General features: G+C 37.2%; 1 protein-coding gene across 4 annotated transcripts in view; it reads left to right on the plus strand.

Annotated features, from left to right (window-relative positions):
• RANBP9 (RAN binding protein 9) overlaps positions 1-23270 on the plus strand; it is a 38714-nt gene extending 15444 nt beyond the window's left edge. The window contains exons 3-14 of one of the 4 annotated variants that reach the window (XM_039712219.1): positions 4023-4075; positions 5831-5998; positions 9077-9099; positions 11074-11258; positions 12111-12223; positions 13564-13672; positions 15081-15271; positions 16932-17079; positions 18777-18898; positions 21006-21157; positions 21843-21954; positions 22292-23270. In XM_039712219.1, coding sequence (XP_039568153.1) covers positions 4027-4075; positions 5831-5998; positions 9077-9099; positions 11074-11258; positions 12111-12223; positions 13564-13672; positions 15081-15271; positions 16932-17079; positions 18777-18898; positions 21006-21157; positions 21843-21954; positions 22292-22422 — 1503 coding nt within the window. In that variant the 5' untranslated portion in view covers positions 4023-4026 and the 3' untranslated portion in view covers positions 22423-23270. The remainder of the gene's footprint in view (positions 1-4022; positions 4076-5830; positions 5999-9076; positions 9100-11073; positions 11259-12110; positions 12224-13563; positions 13673-15080; positions 15272-16931; positions 17080-18776; positions 18899-21005; positions 21158-21842; positions 21955-22291) is intronic. The other 3 variants (XM_039712216.1, XM_039712217.1, XM_039712218.1) reach the window with 3 other exon arrangements.
• Positions 23271-23459: the final 189 nt, after the last annotated feature.

Below are 23459 nucleotides of genomic sequence, written 5' to 3' on the forward strand. Positions count from 1 at the left end.
GCTAAATTATTTTGGTTATCTTTATAAATACTGTATGGAATTTTTGGTGATTTTTTTTTTTCCTAGAGAAGTGATTATTTAGTATTTGAATTTATCTTCAGTCTTTCTGAGATGTCTGTGGTTTGGTATAGTTTTTGAGATTCCTCTTTATGCAGTGAGCAGTACAGGATATAATTAATATGAGTTCTGATTTTTATCAGCTTTCATATTGGAAGATCTTCCATATACCTTCAACATAGTGGTTACAAGATCAAATGGAAGACTTAGAAATAAAAATCAGAGTTGTGTCTCTTCCTGGATTTGTTAATTTCTTGATCTTTTAGCATCTGCAGTTCTGTACCATCTCTTACTGCTGTTTTTCCCTTCTATTTGGCTCTGGCTCTTTTTATTTCTCACAATTAATCTATTCAGGCATCCAAGTGGAAACTTTAGGCTCCAGCAAAAATGTAAATTTAGTTCTTTGACTAGGAAGATACTTGAGGAGAAAATAGTTACTGTGAGCTTTCTACTTCTGAAACATTTCTCTGCAGAGAAGCCTAGGCTTTTCAGTATGTGTTACAGGAAAAAAGTAGGTATCATAATGCCTCTTTTTTTTTGACATTTTCTCTTCTGCTTTGTGGTAAAGAAATGAATCTTCAGCAAATTTTTAATTCTGTAGTTTTGTGGTGTTCCTAAAGTTTCTATATGACTTGTGAAATGTAAACTAGAAAATGTGCTGACACACTAAAATGGTAACTTATATCTTAATTGAACTGGACTGGAACAAGAATAAATACAATATGAAGTGAAAAAAACCAAGACTTTTTAAAATACTCTTGCTTTCTTGGTCATTATTACCAGTTTGGCTGTACTTTAAATTTTTTTCCAGCTGTAGTCTCTTATTTCAGACTCTCATGGGTTGATTTCATATCTTCCATGAGTGGTTGTTTATTTTATGAGATCCTGTAAGAGTTGAGCATGTTACTGAGGTGATGAGCAGCAGCCAGTGGGACTGAAATTGCTCAGAAAGAGGGGCTGCTTAATAAAAGAGGCACCAGGCCACTTTGTGCCATTTGCCTGGAGAAATGATCCTCCCTGCAAAGGCCAGGATGTGTCTGGGTAGGGAGCTGAGGTGGAGGAACAGTCCTCAAGTACTGAGGGAGGCGGCATCAGAACCACACCATTGTTCACCCTCTCTGGTCTCTGAAGCCATGCTGTGTCAGGTCCATTTTTGGAAGGTGCTACAGGATGGACTGAGGGTGTTGCTTCATGGTGCTGACACCTCCACTTCCCAAGGACAACTTCTATGGCTGACACAGCTGCAGGCAGGAAGAACAGGAAGGTCCACTTTGGTCTCCTAGACCAAACCTATTAATGTGACAGGACAGCAAGTGCATTATGAGCTGACTTAGAATATTCTGAGCCTGCATTGCACCCGGGCTGCTTGTTGGGATGCCCATCATTTTTGTCATAAACTAAGGGAGGAAAACTTAAATACATAGCTCTGCCACTCTTCTTTATCCTGACGTGCATGAAATGTGAACTTCAATCAGCAAACGGGAGGACAGTTTATGTACTTCCTTCCACTGAAGCAAGTCTTTGCAAACCCTGACTCTTGACCTAAACAAGGGTTAAGTGTCTTAAAAAAAACCGAACAAAAATGTCTGTTACAGGTGTGAGGAAAAGGTAAGAAAGTTACATGTAGTGATTTGGGATGGATACAACTCCTGTTAATAAATATTGTAGCATTTAAAGGCTGTCTGTCATGGTACTATTTTCCCCCTCAATTTATAGTGTATTAATGTAGTTGAACATGAAATTACCTATCTATCAACTCTAAAAAAGAATAAATTAGCTTAATTGATGAGCCTTTAATTTCGCTCACTTCAAACCATAAGTTGTAGACTTTCCTTTTGCCTTGTGAAAGATGTCTATAGTAAATTCTTAGTTGCAATGTTTTTATCTAACTTCAGTTTCTGTTAATAGCAAGTCTCCTTTGCAAAATGGTGTTAACATTTCAAGTAGTTGTAAGTGAATCCCAGGGAAAAATACAGTGTTAACATGCATCTTCTTCCTGAGATGGTGTTAGTGCCTAGTGCTTTCCAGTCACTATCAGTGGGTAAAGATTCCTTGTTCCCAGCTGTATTAAATACAGTTTATCTGTGTTTACAGCTGTTACTGAGGAGGGTTGGAAGTTAGGATATCTGAGGAAGAAAACAGTGGTGATATCAAAATGTTGCCTAGACAATGATCATCTATCTAATATTTTGAATTTTTGTGTAACCTCAGTCTTGTTACTATAAAAATACTGAAACAAAACCTTGATTGCATTTTAAATCTGACTTGCATTCAAAGGCTTTTTGCAGTCAGTGGCATTCAAGTTATCTAAAATTGTTTTAAAAAGTAAACATCCTTTCTTTAATGAACAAGAGATTTTCAGTCTTCACATGAGTATCCTTCATGTGTCAGACCTCAGACTATGCTAATAACAACTCTGCCTTTATTATTTAAGACAAAATCAAGGGCTTTCCACTTGTTGCTTTCATTTGTAATTGTTTTGTTGAATCTGCTGCTGCAGTGGTGCCTCAGTAATGTATTCAGCAATGCAGCAAAGACTAATCCTTTTGTTTGTTGCCCTTTGCTTCAGCTCTTCAGTATTTTTAAATGCAATATCTGCTGTATATGGTTCTGAGGTTCCATTTCATGCTGGTATGTTTGAGAGAGAAAGATGGTATTATTATACATTAGAAATTATCAGAAGAGGGCTTTTTAAGCATGAAACATAGAATCAGGTATGGTAACTGTTAGAAGTGATCCATAGAAAAAGCAGAAACCCCCATACACAATTAAGCATGTCACTTCTGAGCAGAAGTTCTGCTCAGTTTAATTTTGTGTCAAAACCATTTTAAATAGCAGATTAACCTGCACTTCCAAGTGGAACAGTTGCTTGAAAGTTTCATTTTATGAGATGGGAATACAAAGGTCATGTTTGTTGACTTAAACTTTCCAGATTGCCCCAGGTGAATCTTTTGTTTTCATACAGTTTATTGTTTCATAGCAAATTCTTGTTAACTGATGTGAACTAGTGTCAAAATACTTTGAATTATTGATAACAAGTAAATGTTATCAATGTTAGCTTTTTGGATGCTTTAGTTGTTGGAGGGGGGTTGCTTTATTTTGGGCAAGAGACAATGGTGAAAGCTTAGCTTTTCATATTGCTGTTTCTCTTTTTGTATTCTTGTTGTCTTGGTAATGGCATTAGTTTTGCTTAAAAAACAAGCAAAACTGATTTTACTAACTTCTAATAGTTTTATTTAGAGATGAGGAAATTCTTAATTTCAGCTTTCTAATATTTACTATTAAATTGTTAACAATTGTACTGGATACTGACTTTATTAAAACCACCTTTTTGTAAAGCTGGCTTTTGGACTTTATTTCAGCCTACTGGTTAGTGTAGTACAAATATTTTCCCCTTTTTAGTTTACCACCAGATTGCAAGCAGCTGATAGCTATTGCTGGTAAATTTCTTGAGTTAACATTCTGCTCTACAATCCAGGCATTTAATGTTTCAGTGTGATCTTTTCATAAGTGCTGTGCAATGTTGCGTTTTTGCTGCTAAAGTAATGCAGTGTTGCATGTATTTTATAAAATTACTCATTCCAGTTTGTCTGCAAGACATCATTTGGTGTGTTGAAGATGATGAAATTGATATGTGTATGACTGTACCCCTACTTTCAAAATAAGCTGTGACCTTTGGCTTTCTTTGTTCATGCTTTAAACATTTTAGCTAACAGCATTATTCTCTATCAACAATCCAGGATGCCAAAAAGAAAAGAAAGTTGTCCTTACCTCTTGCAGAGACGGGATCTGTCCATATTAAACCATATATGCTGAGAATCCCGTGTTCTTATGCCACTATTAAATGACCTCTCAGTAGCTTAAATGGTTGATGATTAGTCAGCATAGTGTTTTTTGGCAATGTTGCACATACATATGTATTTTTGTAAGAGACAGATGCATTTCTTTTGTTCTTTCGTTTTTAGTTACATGGGAATTGGGCTTTCGGCACAGGGTGTGAACATGAACAGACTACCAGGTATGTTTTGGTTACTTACTTACATTGGTTTTTAAAATATGCTTCAGCTTTGGTAAGCAATAGAGTGTAGCATGGCACCTCTGTGTTGTATCTGTTACTGGCGTTATGTAACACTTGCAGCTGAAAAGTTTAACTTTTACTCTACATTTACTTCTGTACTACTTCTGTCAGCTCTTACTGTTATTTTTAACATTATGCAGATACTTTTTAGCAAACAAATACAGTTTAAAATTTTCATCTTGTGTCCTGATACAAATGAAGCTATAGATTTCCATGCTCTGTACACTGGATTTCTAGCAATAAAAATGAGCTACTATGATAAAAACTTTCTGTCAAACATGGAGGGAACTCTCCTTTTGTCACTTTCTGTACCTTTACCTTTCTAGCCTTCATAGTAAGAGTGTGTAGCCTGGTTTTAAGTTTTGACTGTTCCATTGACCTGCATACTCAGGGACACTGTCTAGTTAACAATTGTCTGTAGTATCTCTTAATTTGTGTGTGTATACATAAAAGACTGGGTTTTTAACAGACGTTTAAATGTGTAAAAAATATCCACCCAAAACAAACCAACTGAGGTCCTTGTAATTACCAAAATATAAAACCATGTTGAATTGACCTTAGAGTATCTGCATTTCATTACTTTTGAGTTTTAACTTTCTTACCCAAATGCTCTGGTAGAGAATCATATGATGACTGCAAAGTCCCTGTTACACTGTGAGCCCACCTAAGGCTCATGAATTATTTGTGGGTGGCATTAAGTTTAAGTATGATTTAGGATGCTATAATTATCAAAGATACTACTAATCAATGTAACTGCAATAATTTGGGGTTGTCTTTAATTTACTGAGAGATGCTTAATATGGTACCATCTGAAGCTACTGATGATAAGAATTAAGGGTCTAAGTGTGGAAAATACTTCCAAATTAACCTGCTAGGCAGCAGCTTGACAGAAGAGGTTCAGTATTGACTTGCAGAGAGTGTAGATAGGTATTTATAAAAGAGCACAGACCAAGATTGCTTGTTGTGAATTTCATTGAGTAGTGTAACAGTATGAAGCTTCTTAAACATTCTACAGCTTCTTCACCTGCAAAATCAGCACCATATTTGCATGCATAATTATTTTCTCTTAGCTGTGATTTTCACCTGTATTGCTAATTTTTTTCCTTTTATCGAAAATTTATTTTTATTTTCAGGGGCAGCATAGCTAGTTACACTTTAGTCTGGAGATTCTGTTATTATGCAGAGGCTGCTTGCTGCTGAATAGTCATTGAGAATAATCAGGACTAGAAATATGTTTCCCCAGAGATGCCTGTTTGGTTTGTAGCCAGGAAGAATCTGATTATGACATATGGTAGCAATAGTTCTGCAAAATGAAAGGGAGAATAGGAGAATCTTCACTGTTTTACTGGGACATGTCAGATCTGTATTTGGCTTTTTGAATTTCAGCATTGTAGCCGATTATATTTTTGGTGTTGGTAATATTGTATGTTTGCATAAAGAGAAAAATGTGTTATCTGAATTTGCATTACCTGTTATATACTACAAATGCAATTACTTATTCAGCCGTTTTGATAAAAGAAGTTGTCATTTTAAAGATTACCCAGTGGCTTTCCTAGATAAGAAATATTAGAAAGCAGAAAGCTGAGCATAATAATTAACTGTATTAACCTGGTTAGAATATACCAACTTAGCACAGTCTTCAATTTATTTAATAATAAAGAAAATGAATAAATTGCAAATGCTTTTGTTCTCTAGGTTGGGATAAACATTCATATGGTTACCATGGAGACGATGGACATTCATTCTGTTCCTCTGGAACGGGACAACCTTACGGCCCAACGTTTACTACGGGCGATGTCATTGGTTGTTGTGTCAACCTTATCAATAACACCTGCTTCTACACCAAGAATGGACACAGCCTGGGTATGGAGCAATGCTGCCTTTCATGGCAGCACTGTGTCTTTAAGTCTGTTGTGAATAGGGAGCCCTCTTCACATCAGGAGCACAGGGTTTGAATAGTTCTTTTGATAGTTTTATAGCCTATAAAGTAATTAAAGAACTGGGAAAAATAATTTCTTCTGTGCCATTAGCACTAAGATTCCTTGTGAATTTGGGAGGATTCGTCTTACAGCATCTCATTCCACAGGATCTGCAGTAATGAACTCCATTTGTAAATCCACAAATAGTGCTTAATAGTTGTAAAGTAATAGATAGTAAGAGAACTGAAAATAAGGAGAATGGATATAGCTAAAATTTCTTGCTGCTGTAGGGGGAACATCCAGCCTTCACTAAAACCTTATATTGGGTGCATGTTATTTTGAGAATGTGTTGGAGAACAGTGTCTTTTGGATTCCCAGTCTGGAGTCATTCATAGTTGGGCTAAAGCCATAAATTATAAAAGTTGAGCTAAAATTAAGTCCATTAAACTCATACAGTAAATTGTAGTATTAGGCAACACTGTGAGATAATTTTTGAATTTGAAGATGTCAGGAGTGGGTGGAGTTAAAAATTTTTATAGAATATCTATTTCAGTTACTTAATGTAATTTAATGAGCCAAGATACAGAGGGTAAAGAAAGAAGAAAAAAAATTACTTCCTGCATTAGGAAAGGAGTGGGGGCTTGGGAAGAGATCTTGGAATTGTGTTGAGGGGAGCAGGAACTTTGAACAGATGAAGCTCAAAGAAGAACAAGGTTCCTGTGATGGGTAGAAATGCGATAAGGAAAGGAGAGGGTAGCATGAAATGAAGTAAGATTATTGAGATAGGTGGCCTTGAAGTTACTGTTTTATTTTCTTACATTGGCAAACACTAAGTAGGTTTGGAAAAAGGGGGAAGGATGTGGTTTAAATTCTTTTCTAGCCTCCCTGAACATGACTGACAGTTTGTTTGCTCAGGCCTTAAGCAAACACATCTGACTTAGGAGTTTTCCTGCTTCTACTTACAGCAGGGCTTTCGAATCTCCTCCTGAGGTCAATTCCATTTAATCATTTCTGTGATTATATTCTTTCATGATTTAATGTTCCTTCTAAATTGAATGAGTCTGTATACCTTGAGACCTAGGGCAGTGGGACACTTGAACCATGCACTGTGTAGTTGTTTCTTTTGGCATCCTGTTGCAGGATAGGTCCAAGTGGAAGATAATGGGCTTGTGTTTGCCCTAATCTTTGACTGGGTTAAAGCTGAGAAAAGCAGTCTTACCTTATTCCCTTTTTGAAACATTCACAATGTGCCTACAAGGAAGTTGGATCACGTGATCAACTAAAGACACGAGTATTCTCACTGCCCTTATGGTCACCTGAAAGCGTGAGCGAGCTAGGAAGGCAAGAGCAGAGCCCTCCTTTTCAGTGGAAAACATAAAGCAGACTGGATTAGGCCAACTGTGAAGCAACAGCGCAAAAGATTAAAATCTGTTTTTAGAGGAGACCAGAATGGCATAGGTGAGAGGAGGCTAATAAAATGTCATCTGTCATAGACTGAGTCTGACAAACACTTTATGGATTTCAGAAGGAAACCTGACAGCTGTTCTGCTGTCATGGACTTTTCTAGCTTTAGCTTCAGACATAAGAAAATTGATTCTGTGTTGAGTGGCAAAAGAAATCAGAAATTTGTCTGTCTCACTGAGTTGTTGCAGTTGCTAGTTGTCCAGAATTCCTGTACATCCATGACTTGGAGGACTTTATGTTTCTTCTCTGGGCCCACATGCTTGGTCTAGAATATAGGAGGTTTCAGACTCAGCCTGGGATTTGATGCTCTAGAAAGGGCTAAGCTATTGTCATGCAAGTGTGAAATCCTGGGTTGAAAAGAATCCCCAAACAAACCCCCCCACCCCAAGACCCCAGCACCTACATACCACTTAGTCATCATTTATTTGTCATACCTACAGCCTCCATTTTGGAAAATAGCAAGTTGGATGTCAAAATTGCCAAATAGAAAAAATGGTATCGCTTAGAAAAAGATAGAGTAAGAGCAGGGAAAAAATAAAATGATAGCTTAGAGATGTGATGGGAGCAAACAAAGGAAACAGATTCACTCAGTGTGCCATCCTTCTGTCTCAGAAGGTGTGGGTAAGGAATCCAGATGCTCTTGAGGTTTGATATCCTGGTGAAGAGTAGAGATTGAAAACAGGGATGGAATTTAGGACAAAGGTTAAAAGCTTTTTTTTCATCTTAAGTTTGAAAAGGTGGTACAAAATAAATCGAAAGTTGAAGGAATAAGTGGATTTGAATAATTCAGCATTAAAAAAAAATACTTGCAACAATAAAGGAAATTCTGAAATACTGTTGTTATTTGGCTGTCAGAAGGAGATTACTGATGGGTTGGGTTTTTTTAACTGAAAGCTTCCCACCCCCTGAAATTGCCTGAAGTTCCTGAAGTGTATAGAGGTCATATTTTTCTCTAATCCCGAGACAGCAAAATCTCTCCCTTGGTTCTATGGGTAGATGGATGTTTGTAATTATGTAACAAGATATTAAGCTGTAGTGTTTGAAAACCAAAGCATGAGGCATGGATTAGAGTGAAACATTTGCAGGCTGGTTTGGAGTATTACAGACATGTGCTGCTTGTGTGAAGATTGTGTGTGAGCATGAAGAAAAGTAATAGCAAACAAGAAAAGACACCATTAAATCTTGATGTTGCAGCATCATGGCATGCAAGTGAAAAAGTATTTTCAGATATCCTTACCTTTCTTCTCTAAATTTAGTATGTAGCTAGAACTTTCAGACTTTCTGATCTGCCTATCTGTATGATTTGCTAAGTCTTATGACCTGTTTTGAAAAAATTAAGGGCAATTTAAGTATTTTTGAATGATGATTACTTTTTGCCAAATACCGCCATTTATTATTTAAAAAACATGAATTGTGCGTAAGCATTGTGGATTTCACCGTACTTGGCTTATTTGTGAGATGTTTGAGTGAGATTTCTGAACAGATAATGATACATTTAAGAAAATAAGGCTAGAATCCAGAGACATGGAAATTAATCTTAATTTTCTCTTTATTACAGGCATCGCTTTTACAGATTTACCGGTAAGATAAGTGCATTTTCAAACAGTTTTCCTTTGTGTCTTTAAACAGATGTTTCAGATCAGACTAGCATTTACCCTGTGTTTGTTGTAATCACAATGATAATCTTTGTAGCCAATTTAATATTAGATATTTCTCATAATTATTTCAGTGGTGAATTTTTAATTGAAGGAGAAAGTGTTTTGGTTTTACACTGGTCCTTACAAGAGATTTTCCTTTTCAGGTTTTTTTTAGCAGAAGAATAATACATGCAAATAGCTATTACATGCTTTGGCACATTCAAGCCTTACATAGAGAATCAGAGCTGTATTAAAAACCAATGGCTGCTTGAGATAATGTCACTGTAACTCATTCTTGATGCCTGATTTTCACAATTTTTGCTTCACAGAATTAAATGTATTTGATGTATCAAATACATATGATGTACATTTGTATATCAAATTTCTTTTTTTAAAAGCTGCACATATCTGAAGTCTTGTACCTTTTGAGTCAATTAAAGTGTGCTTTCCTTAAAACTGGCATCTGTTCCCTATACTACTGATACAGACATGATACTGCACTTACTGTGGTTTTCTTCTCTTCCACTTCATTTCTGATTTAATCTGTTTAAGGTGCAGTGTGTGATGCACATCCATCTGGCCTGCTACTTCCTTTGTGTGGCCTTAAGAGACAAGGACAGATATTAAGGAAAAATGAAGTCAGTAACCCAAGGAGCCTCTTAGTCCTACCACAGGGTTGAGTGTTTTGTGTAGGAAACCACTGCCACTGTTCTGGATCTTCAGGATGCTAGCAGGACTCCTTGCTTGCACATGGTGCCAGCTCAGGAAAACTGACACTATAATCTGAAGTATGAAGCTGAACCCCTTTTTAGAATCAATGGTTTCCATCTCGTTAAAAGATTTGAAACTTGTGGTTTGTTGATTACTTTAGACTAGGTAACAGTATGAGCATGTTTATTTAAAAAAGCAAATTATGTATTTGTGAAAATAGAGGCAAGATTGGCTTGGGCGTGGTTTGAGAAACCAGAGTATTTTTCATTTCACTGGGTTCTCTGGGCTCCGGAGTTCCTACTGACCTGCGTGTTGATAACTTCTTACTGATAGCTTTAATTTAGCATAATAGTTCTATAGATCAACATCCTATTATACCATACCACCATTGTCTGCATTGTAATTATGATTGTGGGTATGTTTATTAAGTAAATGTCAAAAAAAAAAATTAATTATCTCCCCCCACACACACAGAAGACCCTAGTAATAAAACCCCATTCACACAATTGATTGCCTTGCCATTGCTGAGATGCTCATTGCATTTAAGAAAATCGCCTTTATACCAACAGGCAGATTTTACCTTTCTCATATTTGGCATATTTTAAATTTGCATGGAGACCTAGTTTCTAAGCAGAAAATAAAACTGAGACAACAATAAATGCTGTTAAAGTATTTTCCTAGATACAAGTCCAGGAATTCATGAAAACATCAATGCATTGTTACAGTTTTTGTTAGGCACTACAATTGGACTTTGAGGCTATTGAGTTGTCTATCCTGTCAGTTCTTAACACTAAAATTCAGTGATGTTTTAAGTATTTCACCCTAAAAGGAAAATGGCCGACTTTGTAAGTTTAATTTCTGTTCTCTTTTTAAAGGAAAAAACAGGTCTTTAAAAATCATCAGAAATTGTTACTTAGTATTTTGTGGAATTTAGCCCAAAAGTTGTAACATGTAGCACAGTTTAAAAGGTGTATTTTCTGGCTACAATGTCAGTAAGATTTTCTTCTTCTGAACAAAAAGAAACTATGAGTCCTAGGAGTAAAATTAGTCAGTCATTGTGTTGCTGTATTGACAGAAGCTGCTTTTACTGCTGGAACACACTCATAGAAGCAGAGAGGTTGTTACTGGAGGTGAAAAAAAAAACCAAACCCACAAGAGTGGGGACTTCAGGGCAAGTGTCAAAAACTAACTAGAATATTTCTTGCAGCCAAACTTGTACCCTACAGTAGGGCTTCAAACACCAGGAGAGGTTGTGGATGCTAATTTTGGACAACACCCATTTGTATTTGATATTGAAGACTACATGCGAGAGTGGAGAACCAAAATTCAAGCACAGATTGACAGATTTCCAATAGGAGATCGGGAAGGAGAGTGGCAAACAATGATTCAGAAGTAAGACTTAATATTATATATTAATATATAATATATATTAATAATAGTAATAATATTAATATTACTAATTTTTTAAAAGTTGTTAGTTGTATTATTTCAGAGATGTTTAAAACATTATAGCTATTGTCTTGTGCAAAAGGTGATAGATGTTGTTAAAAAATAGTGCAAGTAATTTTGTTACCAGGTTTGAAAATAATGTAAAAAGGGAGTATGAACAGATTTTGTGGCAGAGTTGTCTGTATCATTAATAATTTTGACTGTATAATAATGAGTGTAAGACTTCTGTTCTAATTTGACTTCTCTAATATGGACTGGGGAGTTTTTAGGAAAGTCACAGTGGTTGTAATGGTCAGCTTTAATACTCTGGGCTCTGGAAATTTCCCTTTGCATTCTCAGTCTTCAGCATGCCAGATTAAATTATGTCTCATTACTGCTTCTTGGAAAAATGGTGGTTCTCACTTTGCATTTTTTATTTTTTCAGTGAAAACAAAAACTTAATGTGCAGTAATCACACTTCAGTGGGTGTAATGAGAAAAAAACCCTCCAGCTTAATTAGCAGTTAGTATTTGAACTGACCCTGCCTTTAGGTCGTGAATAATTGTTACTAAAATTCATCATAATAAAGTTATGCATTTATTATTTTTAAAAATTATTTTTCTGTACAGCGTTTTGAATAATATACTGACTCTTAACTGAATTACTTTTGTCTGACTTGTACAGAAGTCTCTGCATTTCAAGCTGAATTTTTCAATTCAGTCAGCTTATTTTATCAAAGGGTTTTAACTTAGGAGTTCTTGGTTTCTTACCTGTATTTAATGAATATTTCTGAGTTCTGTTTTTGTTTATTTTTAGAATGGTATCATCTTACTTAGTTCACCATGGATACTGTGCAACAGCAGAGGCATTCGCCAGATCCACAGACCAGACTGTGCTAGAAGAATTAGCTTCCATTAAGAACAGACAAAGTAAGGCTGGAAAGCACGTTGCATCCCTTTTTTTCTCCCTTAAACACATACTACATAAAGCTTTCTCTTAAGCAGCGTTGTAGAATTTGCTTGTGCAGCACTACTCCATAGCACAGTTCTTTGCTGTCATCTAATGTTACACATCTATGAGCAGCTGGGTATGAAAAATCTGCACAGTAATACTTTGTAACTTGTTTGATGTAGCAGAATGTGGTAAATTATCTGTTGTCTTTTCTCTTGAATGGAAAGTTGTGGTATGTCTGAAACAAGTGTGTGTAGTGTCTCTGAGTATTTGTGAGAACTAATGGTTAGTCGCAAACAGGAATATAAAACTTAGTCATGACAAACATACATATTATTATCTGAACTGTGAAAAGGGATTGAGTTTAGAGAATGTTTTATAAATTAAATGAAAATTGAGTTTTCCTGCTTACAGATTGAGGGGAAGAGGACAAGCACAACTAACAGCAGTTCAGTTCTAACTTGCCATGCCAGTGCTGTTTGACAGCTTGATGGAACAGTGCCTTCCCCTTCCATTAAAATCCCTGCTCTGTGACCATCAGCATGTGACCATTTGTGTTACTGTATGACATACCACATGGGGAAACTGCTTTGGTTGTAAAACAACACATTTGTTGGGGTTTTTTTCATTTGGATCAGTTTCTCTGTTGGTGAAGAGAACTGGGAGGCTGTTTGGACCTTGAGCCAAGTTACAGCCATAGAAGCATCAACTAAAGCAGGGGCCTTTGTGAAAGATTTTACTCAACTGTAGTTTGATTACAAGTATGTGTTGTAGGTGAAAGAGACTGAATTTTTGTTTTTCTTAGTCAAAATTGAACCTGTAGGAGTGCGATGCAATTTGGATGTTCTTGAGTGACAGTAATTTGAAATGTGCTTATTTATAAAGTTGTGAAAATGAGAAATAAATCACAGAAGAGTGTCTGCAGTCTTATTCTAGCTCTAAATGCATAGTCTGACTACAAAGCAGTTGGATGCTGGTAATAAATAAAAATACTGAGTTTTCATTTAGATACATGTAGGTGGAGTGCAGGTCTTAAATTTCCGTGTTGAACATTTTAAGGAAACATGATCTTTCTTTACACTATTTTTTTTCTAAAAGGAAAAGAATCTTGTTGATTGATGGTTGCAGTGTCTTTTAATCGTTAATGTACGTGTATTAATCCATGAGCTGTCCATTTAACTGATGTTGGTTTTGCTGAACAGAAGTTCAGAAATTGGTTTTGGCAGGATGAATGGAGAACCCATTGAAACAACATAACAGCTGTATCCAAGTTTACTAGAAAAAAATCCTAATCTCTTATTTGTTTTTTGGTGAACAGGAATTCAGAAATTGGTTTTAGCAGGAAGAATGGGAGAAGCCATTGAAACAACACAACAGTTGTATCCAAGTTTACTAGAAAGAAATCCTAATCTCTTATTTGCATTAAAGTGAGTCTTCAAATTATACAGATGTGTGTTTATAGATGGCACAGTACCTTCTGAGACAAGACAGTTACTCATTTAAAGCTTTCACAGAAATTTATACAAAGTTAAGCAGCGCTTTTTAGAAAATGTGTGTATTTCACTTTTTTATGCTCTTCTTATTTGCTACATGTTTAACTAGGTTTTGTCATCGAGGTCCTGGTTTGCAGCATAATTCACATCTCCCTATAGACTTGTTCTCCAGAACTAAGTTCTGTAGTTCTTTTTAATGAATTTTAGTCCCATTTGGGTGTCAAACAAAACTTAAAATGGAAACTGAAATAGTAGCACATTCAAGATGGTTAAGAATCCTTATGGCATAAGTTAGTCTGTTCCTCCAAAGGAATGACTAACTTTAAAGACCAGTTTAAAGCTGTTTCATTCCATGCCACTTTACTAGAAAATTCTGGCTAAAACTCTGAAAATTCCATAATCCCAAAGAGTTCTCTTGGCTTCCCAGGCACACAATAGTCACCTTCATTCTGGCATTTTTACTTGCCAGCTGTGCTGTTCTCCAGAATTTTGTATCATATTGCAATGTTTGAATGTGGAAAAAATACGTTATTTCCTCTAAGAACAAAGCACTTTAATTTTATGTTCAGTTAAGTAACTTGGAATGTGTTTGAAGTCTGTCATGCTCAAGTGCTGAACAGAATTCACATGATAGTACTCCAGACTTATCACAGAATTCACAAAATGCAAACATTTGATGAAAGACTTCACTCAATAGTGTCAATTTTATGTTATCCTTTTCTCAGTCTGTCTTTCCAAATTTTGCCTGTTCTATTGAGGCTACTGAAGCCTTAAGCATAAAGCAGGAGTTCTGAGCTTCCTTAAAGTCCATAGTAAAACCTCCTTATCTAAAATGAAATTGACAAAGAGCAACAGCCTCTAAAGGGAAGGTTTGTATGGGAGTTTGCTTTTCGAACTGTTTTCTAGTGCAGGTGTTTAATGTTAAGAGTTACCCTTTAATGTGTAATGTTCCAGACAATCAAACTCTGTTCTCATTTACTTTGAGAGAAATGACAGACATGACAACATAATGACATATCTTTCTCAAGAAATAACCTTGCCCCTGCCAGTAAAAGAAAACAGTTAGAACAAGAAAATATCATTTAAATCTCTAGACTTTGAGGACTTAGTGACAAAGGCTGTCCTCCAAGGATAATATTCCTGTTCTGCTCCCTCAGAAATTTGTAATTGTGTATTTTTGGCGGAATGCTCCAGAGCTTATTGACGATTGGGTTACTGACATTCAGCATTTTGTTGAGTCAGACTTGTTCTATATTTAACACTAAAATGAAATCGTTGCTATCGTTGGTAATTTGAAATGTGTAAATGGTTTTATTAGCTTAACTTTTTGCCTTTTGTTTAGGGTGCGTCAGTTCATAGAGATGGTGAATGGTACAGACAGTGAAGTGCGGTGCTTGGGAGGCCACAGTCCAAAATCTCAAGACAGTTACCCTGTTAGCCCACGGTCATTCAGTAGTCCTAGCATGAGTCCCAGCCATGGAATGAACATTCACAATTTGGCAACAGGCAAAGGGAGCAACACACACTTCGCTGGTAAGTTCATGTGGAGGATAGACCACACAGATTTGGACATACCATGCCACGTGGAATTTATTTTTTTTTAAACTTAAGATTTTATGCTGAATGCTGTGTGTAACAGTAAAAAGTTAATGATTAAAATACAGGATTTCCAGTCACTGGGAAAAAGGAAAGTTTCATCACAAAATTTTTGTGATGGCTTTACTTCTTGCAAAGTAGGTTGCCACCAATTCTAAGAAGTGCTTCCCTCTGGGAGGTGGAAAGTTCTGACATATATTTCTCTTGTCCTTTTGATGATAATTTATGGCTTGGGCAAGATGGTTTAAATACAGTAAGTGGTATATATCATCCATTTCCTGTGGTGTTGATGGAGAAGTCAGAATAGCTGTGGTTGAGCAGGAAGCACCAGAAGCTGGGTGGTATGGTTGAGTAAAAGACATGCTGCTGGCAGCCACATTTCAGTCTGCACAGTTGAAACATTTCTTAAGAGCATTTAAGTAGTGGGAAGTCTTCAGTGGGAAGCCACTGATATTCAGAGCTGTCCCAAGCTTATGGGGAGATCCCCATCCCTTCCAAAGCACCCCTGCTGAATGGAAGCTGAGCATGTTAAGATGGTACCTGAACATGGCATCCTTAGTCTTCAAACTAAGACTGTTAAGGTAGCAGAGACCATCAGCTTTCACTTCTCTTTAATTTCCAAATCCAAACTGGAACTGATTGGGGCACTTTTATTTTTTTTTTCCTCTCTGGGCTGGAGTGGAAAGTCAGTGTAGCCTGGCCATCAGAGTAACTGCTGCCCTTGGAAGGGGACAGCAGCTTTGCTTTTCTTTCCTCTGTGTCAAGAGAGTGCCATCACCTGCGTCAGTGAAGAGCCACTCAGATTTTCTGGTTGTTCTTCAGGTGGTTATTTGGATGTAGTGTAGAAAGTACCTGTACTTTTTGTAATTTTGAAAATGGAGGCAGGTTGATGAATGTATTACTAGAATTGATGTCTGGGATTTTGTAAATGGCAGCAGCTGCTTTCTTTATAATAAGCCCTTCCTGTGACCTGTTTCTATTTTAGAACATACTTGGGAGCTCTTGGTTTGATGGAACTGGCAATTACATGTTTGCTTCAAATGGTAGTTTTCCTGTTATATTTTAGAAGGGTCAGAAGAGATTTTAGCTAGGCATCATAATTTCACAGCATGGTGTAATTTTTTTTAGCAAAGCACAATATTAACAATTAAAATAATTACATGGTTGTATGGAGGAGGGAGGTTGTATGTAAGTATAGCAACATGCAAAGTATTCAGCACTGAATTCTGCTGCACATATATCAAAATAATTATGTGATCAGGAATTAATAATGTTTGCTTCCATTCATAATGATTGCAGTGGCCTAGAAAAGATTTTCTAAACAACTTCTACATATGTGCAGTTTTCTGTTTTACCAGTATATTACTACAACTGGAAAAAAACCTTCTTGTCTCTGTGTTCATACTTGTTAAATAGTGCTTAACTTCTGTGCTCTAGAAGCCTTAATGGTTCAAATACCTGAAACGTGGAGGTGAAGTACTTGAGTTTGTGTGGCAAATTTAGCATACTTGTTCCTGGTCAGTAAACACTTCATTTTTTGTACAAACTTATCTGTAAGTACCACTTTATCACTACAACTGTTAAAACTTCCTTGCAGGGTTTGAAACTAGTTGCAGTAATGGAGTAATATCAAATAAAGTGCATCAGTCTTACTGTCACAGTAAACACACAACCACCAGCTTGAATGTACCAGAGCTCAACAACATAAATGTATCCAGATCACAGCAGGTTAACAGCTATTCCAGGTAAATAAACTTTAGATGCTTCTAAATCACTTTAAGGCTTGTGTTCTCCATGTGTTTGTATGGCAGGGAAGAGTTTTCAATGGATTTTGATGTGATTTTTTCCCCCTGCCCCCAAGGACAGTTGAATCATAGTGTAAGGAGCCAACAACTTGTGGTAACTCTGATTGTTTTGACAGTTCAAGCTCAATAGACATTTTTCTCCTGTTGGGTTAAGGAAATGCAATGGACAAAATTTACCTTGCTTATAGCTACAGGTATGAAGTTCCATAGTGAAGATTAATTAGCTCTTTGGCACTTGGGATTTTAATTGAAGCCACTGAAACTGATTTAAGTGTGTTGCACACAGGTAATGAAAAGTTTTCCAGATACTCTCCATTTGTGGCAGTATCTGGAAAGTAAACACAGTTGAGATGCAAATGAAGTGTGGATTCCCTTTCACTGTGTACACCAGGATTGTTTGCCTACTCCAGTCACTGTCATGAGTGCAAATGCATTCAGTTCAGAGAGTGAAAATAAATCTGCTAAGCAGGGTTAATATGGTTCTTCATAACCAGTACAGTTAAGCTCCGGGTGCATGGATGCAGCAGTTCCTAATTTGGTGTGAAATGCAACAGCACTCAGCTGCATTGTGCAAAACAGATTCCCAAAACTACCACATAGGATGTGATGATGTGGTGATGATGACCAAAGGTATTTTAGTTGAATAGTGATAATTGGGGTAAAAAAGTGAGAGTAACAATTTACTTTTTGACTTTCCACAGTTTCTGTTTGCATCAGCAGTTGCCTCTGCCAAAATGTCTGGCAGTGTCCAGGCAACTTGGAGATTTTTCACGGAGGAAGACAGTTCTTTGGCTGAGTTCTTGCCCAGTCAGAGAGGCCTTTTGGTTTCCTTCCTCAAAGGAAGCTGAATATTTTTGGTTGCTTAGAAGCAAGATATTAAACTTCCAAATGAATCTGTTTGGTCTTGACAGAGGTTTTAGGTTGCTATTCTCTGTGATGGAATAGAACAGGCCAGGATGCAACTGTCAGCAAAGCTCAGTCCCCAAAGCCACGCTGGCATTTTCTAAAAACACTTCTGTGAGCTGCTGTGAGCAAAGGGTTGTGAGGAGCTGAATGCTCTGCATTTGCCACTGAGTGTCTCTTTAGTGTTCTGCTTTACTCAGCATTTGCTTTGAGGTTTTCTTTTTTTGTTTTCCCTCTGTCATTTCACAGAGTAAATAAGAGGAAAATGCATTTTTTCAAAATAGTTACCTAAATATGGTATTTTCCAAGTAGGATGTATATTGACTTAACTAGATTTTTTATGTATAAATACTAATTATATTAAAATGTGGGAGTAGTATATTTTCTCAGTATTTTCTTCAGCTCTGTGTACATACAATTATATAAACAAGGTAAGAACTTTTCAGTCTGTATTTAGAATGTGTTATATTCCTTACTCCTGAATAATGGGGGACATGTTTAAATTTTCAGCATCTGAAAATAGTATTTTACTGAAAACTAATGTTGAGACAACCTTAAAACTTCCCATGGTGCTCTGGTATCACCAGTTGCTATTGAAGACACTGTGGTCTAGCTTGGTAATATTTAACAGCAGCTTTTCAGTAGCTAAGATGAGGAAGTAGTGTGATGAAGTTGTAAAGATAACCTAAGTACTTAAATATGAGTAAAACTTGTATTTACTACTCTCTTTTCAGCAATGATGTAGACATGGAAACAGATCACTACTCCAATGGGGTTGCTGAGACTTCATCCAATGGCTTCCTAAATGGTAGTTCTAAACATGATCACGAAATGGAAGAATGTGACACAGAAATGGGTCTGCAGTGATATTTCTTACATTTTTATTAAGTGATGGCAACAAGGTTATGTTTTTACTTGCAATGCTTCCCAACTTGAAAATTAGGGTTATTAGCTCAAATCTTAATTTTTTGATTGTTTGTTTTGCTATTACTAGATGTAAATTTTAAAACCACTGATTTAGGTGGTCCAATATGAGTGTGAAAACAGGGGAAATGGCTAACTCATGGCTACTGAAATTAGCATTAATTTTTAAGGAAGCACCTTTGAGAAGAAACACCCAGTTGTGTAGCACCCTGTGTTTGAGTTGGGAAATTGCTTCTCCCTCTTCCCATTCATGGTTCTCGTGGCATCTTTGTGCTCCACAGTAAGCATAGAAATTCTAAATCTTTTATATTGAAATGCAAAGTGCTAATATTTAATGCTTAAGAACTTTATTAGGGAAATGTAAAAAATGAAAAATTAACTTTTTTCCCATGTTTTCCACCAAAAAATTACCAATTTATATAGTTATGAGCTAAAATTTAACTTTGTTTTACTTAATTTGCTTTATACTGTCATGCTTGTTGATGTTGGTGACAAATGAGTATTTAAATCCCCTCTGCTTGCCCTTTGTGCAGCTGCAGAATTGGTACTCAAACAATTGATTTAAGCAGATGTCAGTTAATGTGTAGTTTAAATGAAATGTGAAACTGGAGACCTTCAGAATGCAGCAGCGCGTGCAGAGGCCTGTGAGTGCTTCCCAGTTCCAGGGCATGTGCTGCTGCTGCTGCTGATCCTGCAGCTTTGCTGGGAAGTGCAGTGGAACAGCAAATGTCATTCTGTTACAGCCCTGCAAGGAGCAATGCAAGTTGCCAGACCATTTTTCCTGCATTATGCTCTGAAACGGGATACTAACAAGACCTGATTTCTGTGACAGAAAACCCAGAACAGTCCTGACTCTCTGGCAGCCTTTCCTGGAGAGACTTGCTGTGACAGACATGCAGCAGATGCACAGGGCACGGAGTTGTGCTTTTTGTAATGTCGTTGTCTCCTGCCTTTGGAAGGTCATGTCTTAGGTTAGGCTGAGCTAGGGACAAACACCACTACTTGAAGACTTGTGGGTGCTTCACCTACACTGTTTACCCCCAAGCCTGCCCCCAGGTTGAGTCTGGTGGTTTTTCACTTTTTGAAATATTTATGTATTCTCCTTAGTGTTGTGTATGTAAGGTTAATTAGGCAGGTGTTTTCCAGAGGTGATACACTTACACCTAAGGAAAAAAATAAGTGACCAGTTAAAAATTCTGTTTTGAAAGAGTAGTCAAAAATGTATCATTAAATAGCAGTGTTAAAAGTCAGAAAGAAGAGTGGATTTGTAATTGAAGAGTCTATCAAAATCCTCATTTTAAAACCCGATTCCATTGATCAAAAAAGACGAGAAATGGCGGATAAATGCCTTTTTCTTAATGCAGTGCTTTAGATGTAAATTTTTAAAAAGTAGATTTTTCAAAGAAGCCAAATGTTGGTTTACTGTTCATAAGCTGCATCAATATCTTTTAACATCACTAGTGTTGGGAATATTGTAGGAAACAGTAAGGAAATCAGTTGTAGTGTCCTGCTTGATTACAAAAGAAGCCTGAAATAGCCAAATGATTAAGATAATGTGTTCTGCAAGGAGTATGAACAGTCTAAATGTCTAAATGATTGTCTTGTAGCAGAGTCCATCATGGCTGTTGAGGAAGTTTGACATTTTTTACACTCTATTAGTTCCCAATTTGTTATATTTTCAGAAATGCAATGCCAAAGAATTAAGAAAGTTAGAACTGTGTGGACTTTCATTGTTGTTTTTTTAAACTCCCTTAAAATTTTAAGGTAAAATCTGGTTTGTCTTCTAGTTAAAGTTAGCCCATGCAAATGAACAGCACATGCTGTGACAGCCTTTGCCATTAGTGAGCTGGGTCTCTTAAATGTTCCTAAGGAGCAGTTCCCCAGTGCGTGGTACAGGAGCACGTGGGGCCAGGGTCTGCGGCTGAGCTGCTCTCTGGGCAGGCAGCTGTGGTTGAGTGAAATCCGTGCAGAGTCTGTAGATCCATAGGCTGTTGCCCTCGGCTCTGCCAGTGGTGATGATGACGGTGTCATTTTTTTAGAAGTAGATTCAAGCCAGTTAAGACGCCAGCTATGTGGTGGCAGCCAAGCAGCCATTGAAAGGATGATCCATTTTGGAAGAGAATTGCAAGCAATGAGCGAGCAGCTAAGAAGAGAATGTGGCAAAAACACAGTGAATAAGAAAATGCTCAAGGTATGTTTCATTTTCTTCTAGAGGTGAATAACTGTGCTGCCCAGCAGGAACTTCCCACAGAATGTTGTGCTGGAATACTGTTCTGCTTAAACTTCTGCCATTTTTCACGTGTCTCAGAGCAGGTGTTCTGGTCAGCTGTGGTGTAGCACTGTCTTCTTGTCTGTGTAACAAATGCTCAGGGAAGATAATTTTGTGCTGTTACACAGTTAAACAGATAAATTGATTTAGCACTTTCCTTTCTCTCATTTGTGACCATGTAACTTGGCCTGGTTACATTGAATTGAAGTTCTGGTTTTGTCTTTTTGATCTTTTGTCAATGATAAATGAACCACAAGGGGATTGGTAGAGACGCCTAAAATGTGCTATCATTAGTACTGTGCATGTTAATTAGTTTGCCTTGATTTGAGACTGTTCTGGAAAATAATTATCCTGCTAAAGACTGCATGCAGTTTCCAGTCTGTTTTCTCTTACCCCATCACTTAGTAAAATAATGCTACCTTTTGCCCTGCTCTTGGGAAAAACCACTAAATGGAACAAGTCCTGTTACAGTTTCTTTTTATCTTTTTGTATTGATGAACAATGACGATCACCTTTGTGATTCTGTATCAAAACAGTTGTACAAAATATCCCTTCTTTTCACTAGTAGCTTGTAGCTGTAGATGTAATAGAAGTCATCTTCCCACAGGATGCATTCAGTTTGCTTGCATATTCTGATCCCTGGAGCAGCCCTGTTGGAAATCAGCTGGACCCCATACAAAGAGAACCAGTGTGCTCTGTGCTGAATAGTGCAATACTAGGTAAGTGTGGCCTGCTGGCTGCCCAGGAGACTCAGGGTGCCTGCCCCGTGTCCCACACAGGTAGCCCTGCTGCTCCACCGTAAGGATAGCAGTGTTGAGTACACTCTTCTGGGAGGAGAGGGATAATTTTGGACAGTATGTAAAACAGGTACTTGTCTGCTGTTGTAGTTCTGAGCACAAATGTCCTGTTCAGTAATGGTGCTGTGCAAGGTCACTTTGTTGATCTGGCTTTGTGTCTCGCTCTAAGAGCAAACATTTTAAGTAGTTCAAATGTCAAGTTTTCAGTGAATTATGAAATGATTCAGGTGTTTTAACTGCCAATGTGATTCTTTTTCAGAGACTCACAATCTGCCAAAGCAACCTCCGCTTGCCCTTGCCATGGGACAGGCGTCACAGTGTCTAGGATTGATGGCCCGGTCAGGAATTGGATCCTGTGCGTTTGCCACAGTGGAAGACTACCTACACTAGCTATGCATTTTGAAGGTCTGAAAGGTGTTGTGGCATATTCAACATGGAAAGTAGACCAGCTCTGCTGACTGGAATTTGGAATTTTAATTATGTACTAAGGACAAGTCTGTCGCTTTATGTTGCTTCCTAGTTTACAGCATGATGCAAATGATTTCTAACTTAGTGTTAGGAGATTTCCATCTTTAAACCTCTTAGACAACTAAGAGCTGAAAATATCACTGGTAACGTCAGACATCCAAATTGACAAGTACCAATCCTTTGAACGATTGTCCAAAACAAACCAAAAATCCTGCTACCTTGTGGTGGGACGGAAGAATAGAAAACATGGATGTATTAGCATGTGGGTGATGTAAACGTCAAGCAGGATGACTTGCCAACCTCCACCCCCATTGTTACATAGTTCAATCAGTGTAATTTGCAAAATGCAAATGGTTTGGATATATAGTGTTGATGGGAAGAAATGATATTTTTTAATGTGTACTGTAAAACTTGAATTACTCAGGAGCTGAGTGAATATGTTTGTTGCTACTTACAATCCCAACCTGTTGATCTTAGTAGTTTTTTGTTTTAACATGGTCTTTTCAACTTTGTTTCCTTGTTTAACTACAGACAGCTTCTGTTGTGTAGGCTCACCAGTTTAACTGTTGTATTATAACAGTATTACATGTCAACACAGTGTGGTTATGACCTATTTATATAAAAACCAAATATTTAGTCAATTTACAGTCTTAATTTAATCTTTGTACACCTTGCATTTTTAAAAGTGCTTAAATAGTACTATATTGCAATAAAATGTAGTGATATCATAATTAACCAGCCATTAAAAACTTACATCTACATCCACGGTAGCATGGACGTGTATGCTACATTGTCTTGTTCTAGAGCTCCATCCTAGAACAGCAGTTCTTGTGGAGACCTGTGAGGGCAGTGGCTCATCCCTTGAGCCAGGGCTTCCACTCCCTGTGGAAGCTGGGCTGGTCCAGGTCAAAGGCTTTGCCATGTTCTTGCCACACAGCGCGTCTAGCTAACAGTGCAGG

This window comes from Passer montanus, unplaced genomic scaffold, assembly GCF_014805655.1.
Source record: "Passer montanus isolate IOZ18808 unplaced genomic scaffold, ASM1480565v1 scaffold26, whole genome shotgun sequence".
Classification (NCBI taxonomy): domain Eukaryota; kingdom Metazoa; phylum Chordata; class Aves; order Passeriformes; family Passeridae; genus Passer; species Passer montanus.